Below are 20,495 nucleotides of genomic sequence, written 5' to 3'. Positions count from 1 at the left end.
TTTCCCACAAGGCCTTAGGCAGTCACACAGTCAGGACTGAAGGTCTTTGCAGTGCCAGCGCAAAACAAGAAATAAACATTTATGTAAGTGTAGATAAAAATCAACTCACCGTCTTTGAGTCTAATTCATGGTGTTGTTGAGCTAAGACTTTATCTACACTGGCAGCATCTGTAAACGTAACAAACCCAAATCCTCTGCAAAACAAAAGACACAAAGATGAAAACAACAATGTTAAAATGCATATACAGACAAAAGCCAAACATTACTATGCATTTTGCTTCCTGCAAATAGATACTTGAATACCGAAAAACATTTCCACTTGGCACAATAAGCTGCACAACAATAGGCATAATATTCATATGACCTTATTATTGTTAGAATATTTCTTGGTAATGTGATTATAATCCACATTATGGACGTCCTGTAGCAGATCTGAACCTCAAACTGAGGACACTGCTGATCATTATTTGGTATGTTACAATATGAGACGACACTACACCAACATTGTGGTGCAGTCACAAAGTCAATGTCAAATTGCATTCGGCCGCAGCTTTACAGCAGTGAGCATTTAAGCTTATCTGGCTTGCTGTGAAACCACACGCAGGCGCGCGCACACAGGGACACACACACACGACCACATGCGCGCGCGGACACAGAAACACACATACTCGCTGGATTAATACTAAACAGGGACAAAGTAAGCGATATCGCTGCATGCACTGGAGAGGAGAAGTAGAAAAAAGCTCGTGTATTTACCTTGAGCGTTTTGTCGTGGGGTCTCTCATCACCATACATTCTCTTATTTCTCCGAATTTACTAAAATAGTCTCTAAGGCTGTCTGTGGATAGAGGGAAAATATGTCGGGTCATTTGACAGAAACATATGGGCATGCATGTTGTCATTGTATTTCAAAAAAAACACCCCGCGATGCGCATAGGGGTCGAATAGAGGACTTCAGATGGACGGAGATCAAAAATAACATCGTGCGCACACACTAGTGAGATATCCCATACAGTACACTACTGCACGGTCCACATTCGCACATACACCGCCAGCAGCTCCGCCGACCGAGCACTCAGTCACAGCGACAAAACAACAAGAAATACTGGATACGGTGTAAAAGAGAATAACAGTCTCACCTGGTGAGGTTTGCCAGCTGAGGCCACCGATAAACATTTTACTGTAAGGGGAAAACACAACAGAAGTGAGTCCAGATGTCAGTTCGGCCATTTTGACGACTAACTACTTCTAAAAGCGACCTTAAAGGATAAAGGAAGACTATGAAAACACATTCGCGCTTTGTAATTGTAGACTATCTACATAAAAGGGGGAGGCTACTCTTGATACAAAGCTGAGGTCTTTAAAACTGCATCTGGAAACAGACCCGTGCACGGTTTAAGTGCGTACTGGGGGACGAATCCAGCACGGCAGTCGAAGTCCTCTCCAAGATGTTGTAACATGAAAAAAAATCGTACCTAAGGATTAAATTTAGAAAGATTCTTACCCCGGGTCATGTTGTGAATCATTTAGGCTTCCGGATGTGGCTTGACTCCCGTCTCCTTCCATATCTATTCCAAACTATAGGCTGGGACTACAGTAACAGTGACAGACACACACAGATACGGCAGGAGATATGCAAAGCCCCGCTATGAGAATATTACTGAGCCGGGAATGAAAGCGTCACACGTGGGATCAGCTCAGCCCCCTTCTCCCTCCTCCCTCTCTCAGCATGCTCTACCTTGGCCCACAGGGGGCGGAGCCTGGCTCTGTCACCTAACCAATCCAATTGACGTCAATTCAGGCAATCTGCAAACCAATCCTCCGATTTGTCATTTAATTAAGCAATAAGCCACTAGAGGTGAAAGTGGCTTATTGCTCTTCTAAATCAGTGGACACATACCGCCATAGAAATAAATAAATAAGTAAACACTGTCCAATAAATGTTATTCTTAATTAGTCATGTTTACGTGTTATCATTCAAATGAAATCCTTTTGAAAGCGCCGACGAGATATTTCCTAATTACAATTGTTTGTTATTCTTCCGCCATGCAATATAGTCCCTTAGAAAGCAGCAGAAGAAAAGTGGGGCAATCCCTTTTTGCATGTTAATATTTAAATTATCTTGTTTGTTATGGCCCACAAGTGCCTGGTGAGCATGCTCAAATTAAGGATAAAGATAGTTTAGATGTTTTTATTACTTTATATATATTATACGTATATGTATATATATATTACACACATATATTTACCTGCATGTTCAAATTAACTCATACATATCAAACAAATAACTTTGTGAAATATGTATGAGTCACCCAAAAGAAACTGAATATACAGTGAAGAACTACAAATACAATCAGTTCCTTTAAAAACTAACTTTAGCCATCTGTATTTTGATATCATAGACAACAACAACATTGCAAGGTGCAAGGTGAAAGTTAGTGTATGTACATTTGTTATGTTTTGGATTATGTTTTGGGTGCATATTTAATGCACTTCCAGCTTTAAATGTTCATACAAACAGGCCGTACTACCAACAATGTGTGTCCTATTAATTAATCATGCTGTACATAATGAATTAAAAGATGACAAATTTCAAAAACAGACCAGAACACACGGAGGATCAGATTTTAAAATGCACCAAGAGGCAGCGTGGGTTGATTATTGTAGAGAGTCTCCTGAGTCATAAAACTGTGTTCAAGCAGGTTGAGAGGCTGCAGAAGGGCCCTGAGAATCTCTGTAGTTGACCCTGAGGTCAGACCTTTAACTGCTGTATTCATTATGAAGGTAAACAAAGAATTTTCCTGTGGGGATCAATAAGATACGGTATCCATGCATACAGTGAAGTAATTATGGATCTCTTCATGTAGATGACCTATAATAAGCTGCCAGCCCTGCTCTCTGCACAATGTAGCTACAGTATCTGAAGATAAGGTGGCTCTGCCCTCTCGTGACCCTGGAGAAGAAGAAGCAGGGTAAGATATTAAGAATAATGCACAACATTCGCAGAGGAAATTAAAAGAAATCGTACGCATACATTACATGTTACTTGGTATTTAAAACATTTTGTTGTATCCATGCCAGATAGCTGTTCACAGATGTCAGAATATATGAAAACAGTTTTCATACATCTTAGCCGGAGAATGCAAGACACCCCAAACTCTGTATGAAACGTGACTGGTAATCCTATTTCATTATTCACACTCACAAGTTTTTTGAATAGGCCTGTCTGTGCTGACTGTTCATGGTGCTACCAATGGGAATTCCTTATCTGGCCAGGTATTGTGTTTTTGAAACAATGACTTAGATAAAACCCCAAACAGCAACACTTTTGACAGTTAACAGCTAAAAGTCTGTCATTAGTTAGGAGGCACTCCACGTTGCAATCGTCTGTATCCCTGAAACAAGAGTATAGAAGCAATTGGTGGCAATTCTTTGTGGCACAGAAGTGTCAAAGAAAATGGAAATATGACACCTTGTGTGAAAGACTATTACTTATTCCACCTTCATTGTGCTATTGTTCTGTCCCATGCCATTTGGTGATACATTTGCAATTACATTACTGTTGCATTTTCTGTGAGTTGTCAAATGTGTGGCAGCATCCTACAGCATATGCCTAAAATCACATCCACTTATCATAAAGTGATGTGGAATCTGGGCTCTGAGGAACAACAGGCTTTAAAGATGATCACAAGGCAACTTCTGTGGAAAAAAAAACAAAAAAAACACCGAAGGCATAAAAAGTACAGTAGGTGTGATGACTCATAATTTCTGATCATGGGCTGTGAACCCAATTTGAACTCAGAACAACTTGAAACCAAAGTAGACACTCCCTTTTCTATTGAAAATCTTTGGAACTGCTGTTACCTGGTATATCATATTTCAGCAAAAAAAAAAAAAAAAAGCTCTCGCAAGTTATGGAGTAAGACCAGTGCAGAGTCTGGATCTCAACATCTCTTTTGTACACACTGATTGAAGGAGAAACATGTATAGATTTTTAAATTGAGCGGTTCTCTCCTTTAATCCAAGCAGCCACCACCGCCTGATGAAAGTGCCTAAAATGTTTATCCCCCTTTAAACAACTTTACACACTTTGACAGCGATGCTTTCAGAGCAGTTGAGCATTTAGTTCTGAGTGGCGAGGAAGCAGAAGGGTTATATTTTACTGCAAAGTATATATGAACAAAATTCCCTGTTGCTCACACAGTAATTTCATCATGGCTCGGTAGCATGTATAAAGATGACAGCTGCTAGACATCTTGATAAATGTGTGGAAGAAGAATTTCAACAAATGGACACATCTTCTACCCCACGTGCTTTAAGCTCATCTTTGTCACATCATAACTTGCTTTTTTGCGCTAGATTTAAGGCAAATGCAAAGATTTCTGGAGTGTCAGAGTTGTGTAAACCACAGCTTGTATTCAGTGCTGAAAGATGATAACTTCCTCTCAATAGAGAGGAAACTCAGCATGCAAAAAAAAAGCTTGTAACTAACTGAGCCTTTGCATGAAAACTGGAGGATTTGGGGATTGAGAGTGAAGTAAAATTGATAGTGTGTGAAAGAGCTGAGGGGAAAAAGAAAGTGAGAGAAGCAACAGATTTGCTGACAGTGTTATGAGATGCCGTTTTGAGAAGAGGCGTCCTGTTTCCTGTTGCAGTAATCATTTTACACCCTCAGAATCTTCACTTGACCTTGGAGAAATTGTTCTTGGATCACGTATAACCCCCGTCTCTGCACAGATGTGCTGTGATCTCTGCATGAATTGCAACACTCTGTTTCATCTCCACACGTTTGGCAGCATACATACACGTCACAATAAATAACTCCTGATACTGATACTTTAAAATGAAACTGGAGGTCTATGGGGATTTTACATTTTTAAACATAATTAGCATTGCAAGTATTGCAGAGGCTCGACACATGTTTTAAGCATACTCTTGCGTGTGATGTTAAAGAATCCAATATACAGTATATTAAGCATTAAGCCAGTACTAAAATAGAGCTCAGAGTGAAAACCCCCCATCACTGAATTTGAACATGAATTTGGTGTAGATATTATTCAAACACTCTTGAGATGTTGTTATTTTTAATCCGTCAGATTTTGTGAATGATTTCATATTGATCACTGGGGACTGACTTGAGCGGGGCATTTCTCAGGGGGGGCCATTACAGTGAAATTCAGCCTCTTGAAGAAGAACGCCGTGCAGAGGGCTGCAGATGTGAACAAATTGTCTCCCTCTAGTGTCCTCTCCTTTCTGCTTCGTCTTTGCTAAGCAAAACCACCTCAGCCAGACTGCAGGGAGAGGGCCAGATTCAAACATGCATAATTGACAGTCCTATTTCAGGAATTAGCCACCCACCAAACTGCAGTCTACCTGCTCTTTCATCTTGCCAGGAAAAACTAAGCATCTTATAAAGGTCCATTTTAGTCATATACGATGATACGATGATTGTAAACTGAGGAATTGAATCTAACTCGGTTAGACTCTCATCATTGATTTGAATGTTTCCCCACGGGTGTCTGTGTAAAAAAAAAACCTTGTTGACTGATCATGATATGTGAGTATTACTGGTAATGCGTACCTTTGTTACCACACAGAGAAACTGTTTGAAGTCAGATCAGTAGGAAGGCTGTTCTGGTGATGAGTGATTTCTCTCCCCCATTATGCCTCCTGTAACTACACGGATGAGTTAATTAAGCTGTGCCAGAGGCTACGCACTAGCATTCCAGGTAGATGGGCCACTGTGATATTCAGACATCTACATTATTAAAAATGAAGCTGCAATATTGACTTCTAAAATATCTAAACCGCACGAGGCTCCTCAAAGCTTTGCAAATTATGCTTTCAAATTTCCCAAAATACAGTATTCCCATGTGCCAAACGCCCCACAGCACCTCGAGGTACCACAGTGTAGCCTGTAGTACCCCAAAGGATCACAGATCATTCCTCAGAGTATTACAAAATACCCATGGTGCCTCGGGGTATGCAAAGCAAATTCAAAAAATACTGCATGAACACAAGATGCAACACAGGTTTTCCTCTGAATTAAATGCTACATCAGTGCAATCCAAGTCATTTTATCTGCATTTTTTGACCTCAGTGACCCACAATGGCATGTGAGGTCCCTTTTAGACCAATCAGGCACCAACTCAAATGGATGATGACGACATCATTTACCTGCTCCAGTGGGCTGGGAGATAAGCTCATGCCCCCGCTGCTCCTCGGAATTTTCCTGGCTGCTGTTTGTGCGGCTCCAGAGAGAGCCGGGTGTTACAGATGACGACTGGTGGCATTAAAGCGCCGCGAGGAGCCATCCTATCACCTGTTCAGTCACCACTGGGGAGAAAGATGTGCATGTTGGCCTTTTCCAGTGCTTTTCTTGTCAAGACAGAGGAAATAGTGCACTCCTTTCTGTAAAGGAAACTGAACATTAAGTCAAGTAGGCTATATTTTGGATTGGCTTGAACATTTTTTTTTCAAATCTTTTTATATTTTACCTGTCAAAGTACATTGAAGCCCATTTAGCTGAAATACTTCACAGAGCACCTGTGCACCATGTTCTCAGAGTGTGCTTCAGATTACAGTGCACGCTCAAGATTTCCTCATCATAACAGGTGTTAAAACACACGCATGCATGCACGCAGCTGTGAGTGTTGTTGCTATTGGGAAAAGCTGACACACAGTGAGCCAGCCTATGGACTACTTGCCTGAAGAACTCATAACCACTTACTTTCTCTGAGTCTGTTTATATGAGTGCATACACCATCATCCAGAGGCTAGGAATGGTAAGCAGGCCTCTCTGGACAAGCTGGTTAAATAGTGCTGTATGGCTTCTGGCTCATTCTTTGTTTTCTACAAGCCTTTCCTCTCTCCTTTTTTCCCATTTTCTTTATTTTTTTCCCTCCCTAACTGGCTGCCATCATATATTTTCTCAGTTGCCAACCACATCCTATTCTGCAACCACTGACCTTAACACTGACCTTGCCTTGTCTGTGCCATTGAGACGAGAACAAGAGATACCGTATCCTCGGCTTCCCCCCACCAAGCTGCAGGGTTGAATTTTGCCTGTCTCATCAGTCTTCCGGCTGCTGGAGTATATGCCTTGTTATTTCTTCCAGATTCCTACACATTTCACTTTTCAGTTGATCACTGCCCGGACTGGAAAACATTGCTCTTGGCTCAAAGAGATGGCGAGCCTCGGCATATAGACCCAGGCTGTCAATACAGATTAGGTTTATCAGATAAACTTTATCTGCAGCATTTGAGTGTCCTTTGGTTGGGAACCAGCCTAATTCTGGGTTACAATTGATATTGTGACGCAGGCTCAGAGGAGGTCGAAATTGGCAGCTGCTGTTTTAGCCACAAGCAGGCTGCAGTGGCCTTTAGAAAGCATGTCACTGCGTGTATCACCATGTGTGTTAGCTTTGATGCTGAAAAACAATGGGCATTACATTAGGTTTAGATTAAGCCTGCAGGTTGTTGGTTATCTACAGTAATACCTTGTCATGTAATTGTCCTCTGGAGAAGATTTCTCCTTTTTTGTTTGAATTTGGCATTCAGGGAAAAGACAACAGACCAAAGTGGGTGCTCACAGTGTTGAGATGTATTTATTTATTTGATTTTTTATTTAAGTTATCTTTTCATCCTGTCAGTAGTTGGGTTACTGCCACTTAAGTCAAGTATTTTGCTTCATAAGCTTGAATGGAGGCAACACATAGCTTATTATATGTCATAGCTTTTTGTACATTCTGAAAAATAATGAGATGTTTATTTTCAAGACGTCCTTGAACATTGTCTTTGTCAAGGACATGCTGTGTCCTGCTGAAGAACTCAATCTCTATGCATTGTACTGGGATAAACATTCCTTTACACCACAAGAGGGCACTAAGAGCACATGCAATCAGAACAGGAAATGTCATTTGTGCTTATGTGACCTAGTCCACATCTGTATTCATGGCCATGGTTCAAAGTCTAAAATCACCCCCAGGTTTAGTAGTTATAATGTTCCCCTGACCCCTCTCTCTCTCTCTCTCTCTTTACAGAGAGACTGTCCGACTTCCACAGGCTGCAGTCAGAAGACCAGCTGAAACATTGCACTGTTTTTCTGGGATGCCTTTTGTTCTCTGTACAGTCTCAGAAAAAGTTCAATTGCAAACTAACAACAAGAATCTGTTAGCCTGGCAGTGAGCCAGCTTTGTAAATGGTACTCTTCAAAAAAAAAGACAGAAAATGGTCTTTTTCAGCAAAAAAGATATGAGGCAAAAAAAGAAAAGCAGAAACTTTTTACATTTACTCACACAAAGATTGTAATATAATTCATGTTCTGAAAGCCTTTATGTTGCCATTGTCTGTAGATGGTGATAGATTAAGATGATGGAGAATTAAGTGTATGAGAACACAAGAGGGCAGTGGGGTTGCTGGCTACAAAGAAGTAGACTGAGGGTGAGTCTTATTGAGTGCAGCTGAAAGAAGGAGGGCAGCTCACTCAAAACAAGCCCAGGTGGAGAGATGAAGAGGGGAGGCATGGCAGCAGTAAATGATGCCGGCTGTCTGCACCTTGTCAGTTATCAGCAGAAGCCAGAAGAGAAATCTGACATTACTTTGTGTTGTCCACAGAGAAAATAATTGGCTTGCAGGGCCAGCTCACCAACACATACAGTAGTTGGAAGAGATGTTTTAAAGTTCTACAGCTGAGGGGGACACACAAAGATTTTCTTTTCTTTTTTTAAGAACAATGAAAAGATCTCAATAGATATAATAAGAATTCAGAACAAGACTCTCGGTTGCACTGAATTCATCCACATTTTCTTCTCCCATGCCTCATAAATTAGACTTGCAGTAGATAAAAACTACCTCTGCTTCTGGATGATGCTGCACACTGGCAAAAAAAGTTACCCAGAAAAGAACCCTTTAAAGTAACTAGGCCTATTTAAGAAGTAAAAATCAATGAAACAAAAATACAAGTTGGAAGTCTAAACTGAGAACTAAATGAAGAAATGAAAACCATGTTAATGTTTTTTGAGAGGTGAGATGTTTATATATAACCAGCAGCACCAACCACACTAACAGTTTCAACCGCTGTTTCAAAGATAAAAATACATGAATGCCAGTGTGCAAGTAAAATGATCGGCAAGCCTCTCTGACTTTTATGATGTTGTTTTATTAAATAAATCTACAGAATGATTTCTTACTCATTGCACTGTACTATCTATCCAGTTGTATAGCGTTTTATCTTCTGTATCAGTGGCAATATTTATAAAATGGATTATATTTTTTATCATCCACTGTGTGGGTGGGGACAATGACTCCATATTGTGTTTCTAAGGCTGTACCTGGCTGAATCACAGGGTCACCTGTTCACAGGCTCTAACTCTCCTGAGTGTCAGGAGGGAGCAGAAGTTCCTCTGTCACAGATGTTCCCACATGTGATATATTCTCACTTCTCTTCCAGACATCAATAAAGGATATAGAGAGCATGCACTTACTGTTTCACAAGGTATTTCTGCACAGATCATTATTTGCAATAAAAAAACAAAACAAAACAAAAAGCCTCTTTGATATGATATTCCAGTGAGATTACTCAATGACCAGCAGATAAGACTGTGTTTGCGCTCTGGGCACTTTCCAGGTGTGATTAACTGTTACACAAGGTCTGACTGGAATAAATGTTTTTGTGCTTTTGGAGAACATTACCTTGATAAATACATATAAAACAAGTGCTAATTAAATCAGAATAAGTCACTGTTTGGTAATCTTGCTTGAAGAATGAAGCAACTCAGCACATTTTATTCAACATCATTAAAAAAGGAAATGGACTCTGTATTTTCAGCTTCCTGTGATGCATCTCTCACTATTTTGGCACCAAATGTGAATGCAATGCAAATCTGTTGGCTGGAACATCGTTCCTATATCTCTGCTTAGTGCAATCAAGATTTGAATATCTTAACATTTCCCATAAATAAAGTGAAAATGTCTACGCTTCAATGGGCTGCAGCGAATGTAGCAGTAGGTTTGCATTCCTTGAATGTTCAATCACCATGCAGATAATTTTCACGGGCGTCACTGAATCATGAAGGACACTTAAGTCTGAGATGTGATCAAAATGCAGAAGCAGCTACTCGGCACTCAGAGTTTGTTAAAGACAGAGACAGAGCATTGTCCATGCGTTTTTCCTGTGCTCCACCGAGGCTGTGTTGTTTCCTGTTGCGAATATGTCATGACTATAGTCTCTTATGCCACAATGTCCCCAGCTCCTCTGGTGAGTGATATGCTTTGTTAAATGAAACAAGCAGGCGGTCATCAAGGACGTCTACGAAAATGGGCAGAAGCATCATGAGGAGTAAAATTGAGCTTGGAGTGTCATTAAGAAATATGGCCAAGAAAACATCTGTCAAATTCAGCCAACAGCTGTAAAAACATGGACAAAAATGAAAAGACACACAGCTGTTTATGCACGGGCTATGATATGTACCAGAGCACTCCTCATTCCAAATAAATAGACAGACCGTAGTTGCAGACTACATTCAGTTATATAATAAACCGGTTACCTGAATGTATAGTGCCATCATGTGCTTAGCTATATTCATTACAATGTAATTCTTGAAATCAGTAACACTGGATTGTGGGGGATAAGCGGTATTATAAAAAGTAAAAGCATTGTTTTTTCTTTTCAAGAATAATTATAAAAGAAGCAACATACCACAGCACAGCAGGAATTGTGACACTTAATGTTAAAGCCTATATAATCTCTTCTGTTAATGGCCTGTTTTGTGCTAGAGAATGTAATGGTAATGTACAAACAGTAGTAAAACAGTCACCAGTGTAGTGTGTGTGCTGTAAACTGACACTGAGCTGTTATTGTGTTTTCCCATGTCTGCCTCAGAGGACGTGTTGAAGAAGGAAGGAAGACAGAAGGAGAGACAGTGAGGAGCAGGTAGCAGGGCCCAGGCTGCTGTCGCTGCTGATGACGGACTGATTCTGCCTCCTCACACTTCTTGTGCGAAGCGTGGTTGTTTTCTTCGTCTGGATGGAGGGGCTTTCTGTTGTGTAGAACCGGTCTGTGGCCAGCGTTATAATGTGAGTTTCAGTGATGACACTGTCTAAAAAAGAGGATGTGTCTGCGGTGTAGGGTGAGTCACTAGGTGAGTCTTTTTTCGAGGCAGAAAGGAGGTGGGTATCATTATGGAGCATGTGATCTGTGGCACCCGGGCTTCCATTTGCAGAAAGGTGATTAATAGTTAGGTGCGTGCCTGTGCTTTTGGGTGGCATGGTGGAGAGGCCGATGGGCGTGGCGGCCGTGGGGTGGTGCTGTGTGTTTGGGGTACTTAGCAGAGCAGAGTACCACCATCCAGTGACACTGGCACCAGGCGGCAAGGAGCTCACGTCCTGGGCGCTTGCAGCCAGTGGGGGTAAGTTGTAGGAGGCAAAGTGCCACCCTCCAATTCTGCCAGGCCTTGCCCCTCCACAGACCGACTGGGTGTGGCAGGGGCAGCCCAGCACCCGGGCAGGGGTGTGCTGAGACCAGGAGAGCAGGTAGGTGATGTCGTCATAAAGGTGACAAGCCCATGGGTTGTCGCCCAGAGTGATGACTCTGAGCGATGTTATCTTGTCCAGCACTCCAAAGGGCAGCGTGGAAAAGCGGTTAGCATGCAGGTAGAGGTGGCTTAACCTGGGAAGTCGGTCCAGAGAGCCCGGCAACACCCTCAAAAGCAAGTTATGAGACAGGTCAATAGCCTCCAGGTGCATTGGCATGTTGGTGGGCAAAGTCCAAAAGTGATTATGGCTTAGATTCAGGGTGCACAAGTTTATCAGCGTATTGTTGATGAAGATGGCTCTCTCCAGCTTGTTGTTGGACAGGTCGAGCACTCGTAGATTCCACTGGTAGACCGTGTCGTTCTTGTCCAGCAGCTGGAAGCGGTTGGAGGCGGCGTAGAGCTGCCAGAGGGAGCGAGGCATGCCGGCGGGCAGGTGGCTCAGCCGGTTGTGTGACAAATCAAGGACGCGGAGATGGGTGTAAGTGGTGAGAAGACCGTCCAGGTTGTGAATTCGGTTGTGGGATAAGTTGAGGGAACGCATGTTGTGCTGCAAGCCGTCGGGCAACTGCCTGAGACCTCTCCAGGAGCAGTCCACCTCCCTGTGGCTGCGGCTGCAGGAGCACATGGGGGGACACACGGCTAGGACGTGCGACCCTAGCAACAACACAAGCAGTAGTCCCAGAAGGGCCTCATTAGGGGAAAGCTTCAGGAGCACATGTCTGCTAAAAAAGAAAGACAAAGGGAGGGAGACAAGAATATTAGTGTGTTTGTCTTCCAGGGCATCCTGTGCAGGAGGCACACTGTGAAAGCAAAAGTGAAACCTGCGGTGTGCCTCAACAGTCAACACAGACAGGACATCAACATTTCCTTGAAGGAGAGGCACAGTAACCGCAGAAGGCTGTGAATAAAACTGGTTTCATTTTTTGTTATAGCTCCACCCTTGGCAAGAATCTTTTCTCTCCCTCTCTCCGTCTCCCTCTCTCTCTATTTTTCTCATCTCTTGTGTATATGCATGCTGCACACACACACACACACACACACACACAAGGGGGCTATCCAAAGTTTCCTGCACATCACTGCATTGCTCACGTGCCAGATTCTGCAGACATGCTTTAAGGGTTGCTGTAGCAGCATCCTTTCTATATCCACTATTAGTGGTGGGCTGCAGTACGCCCTTGTCTGTGACTGATAAACATTTGACCTGATCTGGTCGGGGATGATATTCTTGTCTATTTAAACATATCAGTCATCAAAGGACGGGAAATCCCTGTGGTCATTTTCCTTGGCATCAGTTTTGCTTGTTCAGTCATCAGTGGTTGTCAGTGCAGTCAGTCCCATGCTCTCAGAGGACGGGAACTAGCTCAATAGATGGGTTTTTATTATTGACTCCACAGAGAACTCATGCATCAGCTGCTCTGCACAAAACACAGCCAGGAGTGCTACACTGCTGAAACTGCAGTATACTGTATATCAGCCAGGGTGCGGCAGAATGAAAAAGAAAGAAAGAAAGACTTTAAAATGTGTCCATAACTTACCTCCTCATCTTATCATTCCAGTCACTTTTCTCTGCTGCTTTTTGCTGTCCAGCCCTTCTCCTCTCCTGCTCTCAAGCTCAGGACCAGCTGCTGCTCTGCTGAAAGTGATTTTTTTTTTCTTTCTATGCCTGAATGCCCCCCGAAAGAATTTGACCCTTGCTCACTTGTCCACTGCAGGTTTTTCTTTTTTTTTTCTTTTTTGAGGTTGCCCTCACAGTTGGTCCTTTTGTCCTCCTTGAAGAACAGAGAGTTGAAATTGTCTCTTATATGGATCCGGGTTAGCGCGATCAGGCACTGCAGACTCTGGATTTACTCTGTGCTGTAGAAGTGAGGGACGGGAGGGGTTGGGTATTGGGGTGTGTGTGTGTGAGAGAGAGAGATAGTGTGTGCGTGCATTGAATAGAGGGAGGGGGGGTTAGGTAGAGGGTAAAGAGAAATAGAGCGCATAACGGAGGCTGCTTCAGAGGAAAGCCCTCACTCCCATTTAAATCTGGCACCTTTCAAGAATTAATTCTGTGTTTCAAGTGACAGCCATTATTGCGGATTGTAGATTAATTTGCTGATTTCACTCCTGCTTGTATTCAAAACAAATCAAACTGTCACCTAAATCAATATGATTCCTCTGTAAAATATCCCTTTACAAAGCACTGCGGTGATTCCTTGTTATTTTCAAGTTAAGAGGCTGCCACTAAAAACCTTAAGATTTATTGCAGAGGACTCTCCTCCACTGCAGCTTCCTACCTGTCATCAGCAATACAGGCAACTCTCCACTGTACTGCATTGCTGTACTTACAGCACACTATATTACTTTGGGTTTTAAAGGCTGGGAAACTCTGACACAGATAACATGCAGTAAATTCAACAAAATAATGTAGTACCACTGTGGATTCCTGATTTGTGCAACCAGCGCAGCAGCTAAGAGTCCTTGTCCTTGTATTCATTTTGTCCTTGTCTTTACTTACTTGTCATGGAAGCAAAGTGGCTCTTTTGTTATACATTTGTTACTTCCTCAGCCACCTCTCTCTGCACTTTTCTTCTCTCGCCTGGGGAGAGTTTAGATGGGGGCCTAGCTCAGCAGAGGCTACGCTGCGACAAGGGGAAACTATTTGAACATTTTAATGAAAGCTGCACGTCCATCATGACGTCACAAGTAGGTAGGTGAAACAAATATCTGCACAAGACGGCGGAAACAACCCCATATTGGTTTTTTGAAAAGCTTCTTGTGCAGCTTTGTCAGTTCTGGCTGAGGTAAAAAGGGAGCATTCTTCATGAGTTGAGCAGCACTGCCCGGAAGAGGCACATTTGCTGCTTGCTAATCAAGTAGACCCCTCTCTCTATCACACACACAGACACACAAACATAAACAGACATGAACAAACTCAATATCAGTTAAAGGCAAAGAAGCCTAAAAATATACTTTCAAAAAAGAGGGGGGAATGGATTATACGGCAATAAATCAAAGACAATGGGCAATCTCTGTGATACATGCTATACATCAAGATCCTAAAAAGCCGAGGACACAAATGTACCCGCACAAAAATGTATTGAAATATCAATATATTTTAATACTCAAAAACACACAAATAACATGGTAATGCAGAATAAACCAATTGTTTACAACCAGGAATGCTCATTTATCAACACAAATGGCCTGTCAAGTAAAAGCTGCTAAAAAAAAAAGATGCTTCATTTCCAGTAAAATGAGGGTAATAGCAAAAGTGAAGGCAACTTAAGAAATTCTTTGGCACACCCATACACTTAACTCTTCTGTGCATCCTTTGGTTCCTCTGTGCTCTCAGAGGAGGAGGCAGCCCCCTCTGTGGTGGACTTGGTATCAGACGGTTCCTCTTGCGGCTTTGAGGAGGGTGAACTTTCAGCAGCAGCTGCAGGCGTCTCCTTCTTATCCTCACCCGCTGGCGCTGAAGCTTTCTCACCGCTGGCAGTGTCTCCCACCCCCTTCTTGTTTTCTTCTCCCTTTTGTCCCTCCTCATTTACCTTCTCTCCTTCTTCCTTGGTGGCACCGCCAGCCGTGCCACCCTGTGTTTGACCTAAGTCAGACATCAGCACGGTGGTCTCATTGGCTTGCACCCCTGAGTTGGTTTTGCTTTTCTTGCCAGTCCCCGTCCAGTATTGAGAGACGCTAATCAGGTCGTCATTGCTGCTCAACATCTTGATGTGTCTCTTCAACTGGCACACCTTCCATAACAACATGATAGTAGAAATCAACAGAATAACACAGGCTATGATCAGTCCACCAGCCACCATGTACAATGTGAGACATTTTTTGAAAAACAGCCCAGATGTGCTTGTGACAAGAGTAGGAGCAGTAGTAGTAGTAGTAGTAGTAGTAGGAAGAGGAGTAGTCGGATTGCTGGTTACAATCCCTGTTGAGTTCTTCAGGCCAGGCGACGATGAAGCGCTACGACTATTGGAGAATGGGAAGACTGTCTCAGTGGTCATTACACTGCTGGTTTCGAATGCGTTGCTGGTAACACCGATGAAATGAGTGGACCCCTGATCGGTCATGGTCGTAATATCTTCATCATCTTCATCATCATTGGTAGTATATTGTCCAGAAGTAATTACTGCACGGCCTTTACCCAGGATTTCTAGGCAGCACAACAGGAATAGCAGTCTGATCATGTTGGTACCTGAGAAGACACAACAGTTCAAAAAGTTGGTTTCATTTGAAAAGTACTCAGACCTACATTCTGCTGACATGTTTGCAATTTGATAGCGTCCTGTCTTTAAAAAAAAAATGGGAGTAAGTGTTACTGACAGACCTGCACAAAATGTAATTTGGACAAAAATAACACTGAGTGAAAGGTGCTTTCAGTGTGAAGCATTACCTACACTGAACTCAGGCAATTACATCTTTGCAACAGTGGATGCTGCCGGATTGTGTAGGTCGGAAACGGTCAGCAGCACTGCAGTCGTTCGAAAAAACACTGGTTATTTAACATTGATGTGAGTTTTAATCTACTGGCAGAGAAACTGCTATTGCTGATGAGGTGTTCAATCAGAGCCTTATCGTGTCTCACTTTCTGTTGTTGAAAAGAGGAACTCTTTAATTTATCATATGTAGAAGATTTCAGGTTCACTGCACTTTTTTGAAGATATGCACATAAATGCATTAATTATTTTTTATTTATTTATTTGATTAATTCTACGTTCCTGAAACTTAGATTTATCTCAAAGAATTATTAAACCCTGAACAGTGAACAGTGCCTTTAAAAAGACTAGTTTTAAAACAGTGGGTGAAAATATTTGAATACAAAAATTCAAAATTATTTCTTATAATAAGAATTTAAGACAGAGCCATAAAACAAAAAACAAACAGCCAAAAACTATAGATACAGATTCAAACAATTTATCAGCATTTACAGGTTTCCAAAATAAAAAACAAAGTTGTAATCACTTACACTCTTTGTGGTCTTGATGCAGATACAAGAAGAGGGTTGTTGTTGTTGTTGTTTTTAATGAATTAATGTGTTTGAGCTGTGTGGAAGTGTTGAATGCCGTGTGAAGGAGCTGTGAGAGAATGACAGTAGTCCAGATCAATGGCATGCTCATGTGGCTGTCTCATTCTTACTTCTCCATTTCCTATAAGGAAGTGTGTTCGTGTGTGTTGGTCACAACAACATCTGTAGGGTGTATCTATAAAAAAAGTTGTAGGTACATGCTCACTGAGAAGCTAACGGATCATGAACTATTTTATTTGATGTTGTTGCATAACATGCGTTGAAACTTGCATAGCATACATACAGTATATCTTTTTTCAGTCTCATCTGTCTATTTCTGTCCAAGCCTCAATACCCGCAGTACGTGTAGACTGTGACACATTTTTTCGCTTAGTATCACATAGGTTAAAATAAATGTGAAATGCAGTCTGTGCAGCTCAAATCCCAAAATATATAACACGCCTTGCTCAGCATCATGCCTTCACATTTACATTATAAACAAAATAAAATTGTGTAGTAAAAGTAATGCTTTTTTTAAAATTTGCCTTGATAGCAAGGTTACAATTTACAGTTCCCCTTTTACTTTCCTGTCTGATTTACTGTTATTTCCACAGTGACTCTGCACCTGCATGTGTGAATTGCACCCTTACATTGCTGAATTTGGCAAATGACCTAAATCCGTGCGGCTTGCGAGACAAGCAAGCGCAGCATTCACTCATCAACAGATTCCATGCTCCACAGGCAACTTACAAGAGGTATACTGAAACAAAAACCTCAGGATGTGTATGTGTGTGTTTTCCTCTGATGCAACACCACTCTCTCAGGGTGAAAGTGTTCACACTTGTCAGATTTTTCCAAAAAAAGATTGGACGGTGTCTTGTTTTGTTGCAGGTTTCGGTAGTGTTGCAACTGTGACTGTCTGAATGTAAAAAATCGATATAGTATACTACGCCACCTAAATTCCTATTTACACCATGCCACCATTCAAAGTCAGCTATCTTTCATCACGCGTTTGGCACATTGGCCACAGATGCTCTTTTAAATGCACTGAGTACACTGTGTTTTATATATACAGGTAAGGGGTTGTGTCTTACAGCATGTACAAGCTGAAGACGTAGACAGGGAACACGTCATCAAGTTAAAAATGTTTTAGAGGAAGTGAGAACAGAGCAATCACAGATGACTTAATCTATAAAAAACCCTTCCCTGAAGTAATGGAAAGTCCCAGTCAGCAGCAATTATAATAATCTTCATCTCTGTATTTGTCCTCACAGTAAACGTGTTTACTTGTGTGTGTGAGTCTATAAGTAACTTGGTGGAAGTGATGGTGGACAACCTCAGAAATGCCACAGAATGATGTCACATTGGCTCAACCTGCTGCTGCAGAGAATTTGAGGAAGAAATACTGCAATACTATCACTTTAGGTCAACCATTGCTTTTCTGTTTCCTTCTTGTAAACAGAGATTCTCATTGTTTGCAATAAAACACAAACAAGATAAATGCACAAAAATGAAAGATTACACCACCTCTCAAACTTCTTAGAGGCTACATTTCCATTTGGATAATCTCTGCTCACCGTGACGCCATGTTTCTTCATAAGCGTTCACACTAAATGAGAGAGGCTCATTGTCCACCAGGCTGCTGTCCCACCGAGCTACAACCATCTGAATGTGGCAGGCATGAACCTCACATTAGCTGTAAACCAAGAGGCTAAATTTAGAACAGAGCAGACCTTAACAGTGCCGCAGAAATAGATTGCAAACATAGCTCTATACTATACTATATCATTAAGACTACTAAGCATAACCTGCTTTCACCTTGTCCTTACAGATTCTCATCAAAAATACTGACAATGAATAACCTTGAAGCCTGAATGCTAGCTATACTTTCTTCTTATTCACACCTATAATACATAGGGAACATACAACAATAACCTCAACTCACATTCCATCCCTGAAATTATTACCCACATGACACTAACTGTGCCCCACAATCCCAGAGACATCGATTGATAGCTGACAGTAGTGGTAGACTCAGCAGATGTCAAAATGGCCTCCTGAAAGCTCTCTCTCTCTCTCTGGCTATCAGCTTTCACAACACAAATAAGGTCAGTATGTGCTGAATTTGAAGTCTGCTTCATTTCCATTACCTTCCAACATTAAACCTGTTTGACATGTGGTTCTGCACACATGAGTTTTTGTTCAGGACAGTTCCATTATCAGGTCCAAGATTTGGTGATGGCACATCACAAAAAAACAAAACAAAACAAAACAAAACAACCAATTGTCATACAGTATGTTTTGATTGACATTCAGGGAAGAAAGGCCATTCTGTGCCCCAGTGAAGGAAACAGTTTCCCTTCACCAAAATGCTGGGCATGTGATCCAGTACCAGTTGGAGTCAAAGAGCTTTTTAGTTGCAGTGGAGGATACAAGGTCCTTTCTTTTCTGCTGAATTGATAGTAGTATTCACAATCAATCCATCATTCTTATTAGTCAAAGCCACGCTTGATGCGACCTCACTGTTAACAGGTTTCAAGGTCTGAATGTGAACAGTATTTCTAGTATTTCTCATTTTACTGACAGCCCCCAAGGCCTCATATGATATACTCTTGATAGATTCATCACTGAAAAGCTGCCTAAGCAGAAAGGTGAAAAAGGCAAAAGGCAAAAGGCAAACACTTTTTCTGAAGCTTATAAAGCATTTATACCGGCAGTCCAAACTTTACAGCTATAGATTATAACCCCCAAGCCAGATTTGGGCAGCTAGCTGGAAGTGGAGTTACTTTAAAATGCTGTTTGGACCCAGATAACATGCTGTAATGCAGCTAAGTCCTTGGAAATGCACATTTGGTTTCCCTCACAATTCACTCTAGAGCAGCTTCAGACATTTGTAGAGATAGTGAATAATTTTCACATAAGATTATTAAATTGCTTTGGGTAGGAGAAGGAATACCAGAATTGCATACTATGTAAATTAAAAAACACACTAGGCTACAAAAAGATCTGACCAAACATAATGTAAACTGTGCACAAAGGTTGTATATAAACCAGTGGTGCCTCTCTGTTGGGTCTTTATGCCACCTAGAGGCAAAGTGGAGTTGTGATCATCATGCAGCTGCCACAAGCTTTTTACATGACCCTCTACTCAAATGAACATGAGGGTTCATTATTGATCTAAGAAAGGGTAAACTCTCTTTTTTTTCTATCTGCAGGGATTAAACCCATTCAGTGTGCTCCTCAGTCGATTGAAAGCTTACACACTCATGAGTGGTGGATTTCTATTGTCCTGGGACAACAACCAGCCTCCTTTCAGTGATTTTTCACACCACTTCCCTGATGAGCCTGCAGCAATGCCCCATTGATTGGTTGGTAAAATGTGGAATTATTGTTGTAAACATAAATATATGCTTTGGTTTCCACATATTCATATTCATGTGCCTCAAATCTTTAACTGTAATCACCACCTTAGAGTCAGAGCTCATTTCTTAGATAAAGCCAAATCAACTCAACAAAACAAATCAAACAGATTGAATTTATGACATCATATGCATTTCTGTAAAATTTAAATTCCACTTTTTTTTTTGGCACGCACACATTTCTCCTGCAGGAAAATAACTGCATCAATTCTGGTTTTACATGACAAGCCTCATTTTATTGTCTTCCATGGATGAAAACAGAAACTGCGTGTACAGAATGGTAGTCACATGCAATACAAAAATATGAATTTTTACAGTAACATAAAAAAACATGTATTGGCCCATTCTAAAAATTGTACAGCATTTATAGTATTTTATACATGAAAAAAATATAAATATATATACACATCTGTAATAGCCATAGCAGTACCTATTCAAAAATGTCGTGATGTAGTTTACATATAAAATGTTTATACAAATATTAGAAGAATCATGTTAATTTGCTATACATTAAATAATGTATGTACATTACATACCATTGGATTT

The 20,495-nt window shown here is 41.3% G+C and overlaps 3 protein-coding genes across 20 annotated transcripts in view; all 3 read right to left on the bottom strand.

Annotated features, from left to right (window-relative positions):
• The window catches only part of LOC146974363 (RNA-binding protein Musashi homolog 2), a 226,014-nt gene extending 224,412 nt beyond the window's left edge, over positions 1 to 1,602 (bottom strand). For 17 of the 18 annotated variants that reach the window (XM_085797610.1, XM_085797621.1, XM_085797614.1 and 14 more), the window contains exons 1-4: positions 1,505 to 1,602; positions 1,140 to 1,180; positions 757 to 838; positions 110 to 194 (exon numbers count right to left, since the gene is read on the bottom strand). In XM_085797610.1, the coding sequence (XP_085653736.1) occupies positions 110 to 194; positions 757 to 838; positions 1,140 to 1,180; positions 1,505 to 1,566 (270 nt within the window). In that variant the 5' untranslated portion in view covers positions 1,567 to 1,602. The remainder of the gene's footprint in view (positions 1 to 109; positions 195 to 756; positions 839 to 1,139; positions 1,181 to 1,504) is intronic. The other variant, XM_085797618.1, reaches the window with a different exon arrangement.
• Positions 1,603 to 7,660: 6,058 nt separating this feature from the next.
• LOC146974362 (oligodendrocyte-myelin glycoprotein-like) lies at positions 7,661 to 13,395 on the bottom strand. Its single transcript, XM_085797593.1, has 2 exons — positions 13,070 to 13,395; positions 7,661 to 12,256 (listed from the first exon to the last, which is right to left on the bottom strand). Exons 1-2 carry the CDS (start codon positions 13,075 to 13,077, stop codon positions 10,879 to 10,881), a joined length of 1,386 nt encoding a protein of 461 aa, XP_085653719.1. The 5' UTR covers positions 13,078 to 13,395; the 3' UTR covers positions 7,661 to 10,878.
• Positions 13,396 to 14,641: 1,246 nt separating this feature from the next.
• Positions 14,642 to 16,619, bottom strand: LOC146974361 (uncharacterized). The gene is made up of 2 exons (XM_085796809.1): positions 16,492 to 16,619; positions 14,642 to 15,720 (listed from the first exon to the last, which is right to left on the bottom strand). The coding sequence occupies exon 2, from the start codon at positions 15,710 to 15,712 to the stop codon at positions 14,828 to 14,830; it is 885 nt and encodes a 294-aa protein (XP_085652935.1). The 5' UTR covers positions 15,713 to 15,720; positions 16,492 to 16,619; the 3' UTR covers positions 14,642 to 14,827.
• Between the last annotated feature and the right edge of the window lie 3,876 nt (positions 16,620 to 20,495).

This window comes from Trachurus japonicus, chromosome 14 (assembly GCF_045865225.1).
Source record: "Trachurus japonicus isolate A0001 chromosome 14, Traja_1.0".
NCBI classification, from domain to species: domain Eukaryota; kingdom Metazoa; phylum Chordata; class Actinopteri; order Carangiformes; family Carangidae; genus Trachurus; species Trachurus japonicus.
Note: the sequence above shows the minus strand (reverse complement) of the source record. Positions and strands in the feature narration are given on the sequence as shown.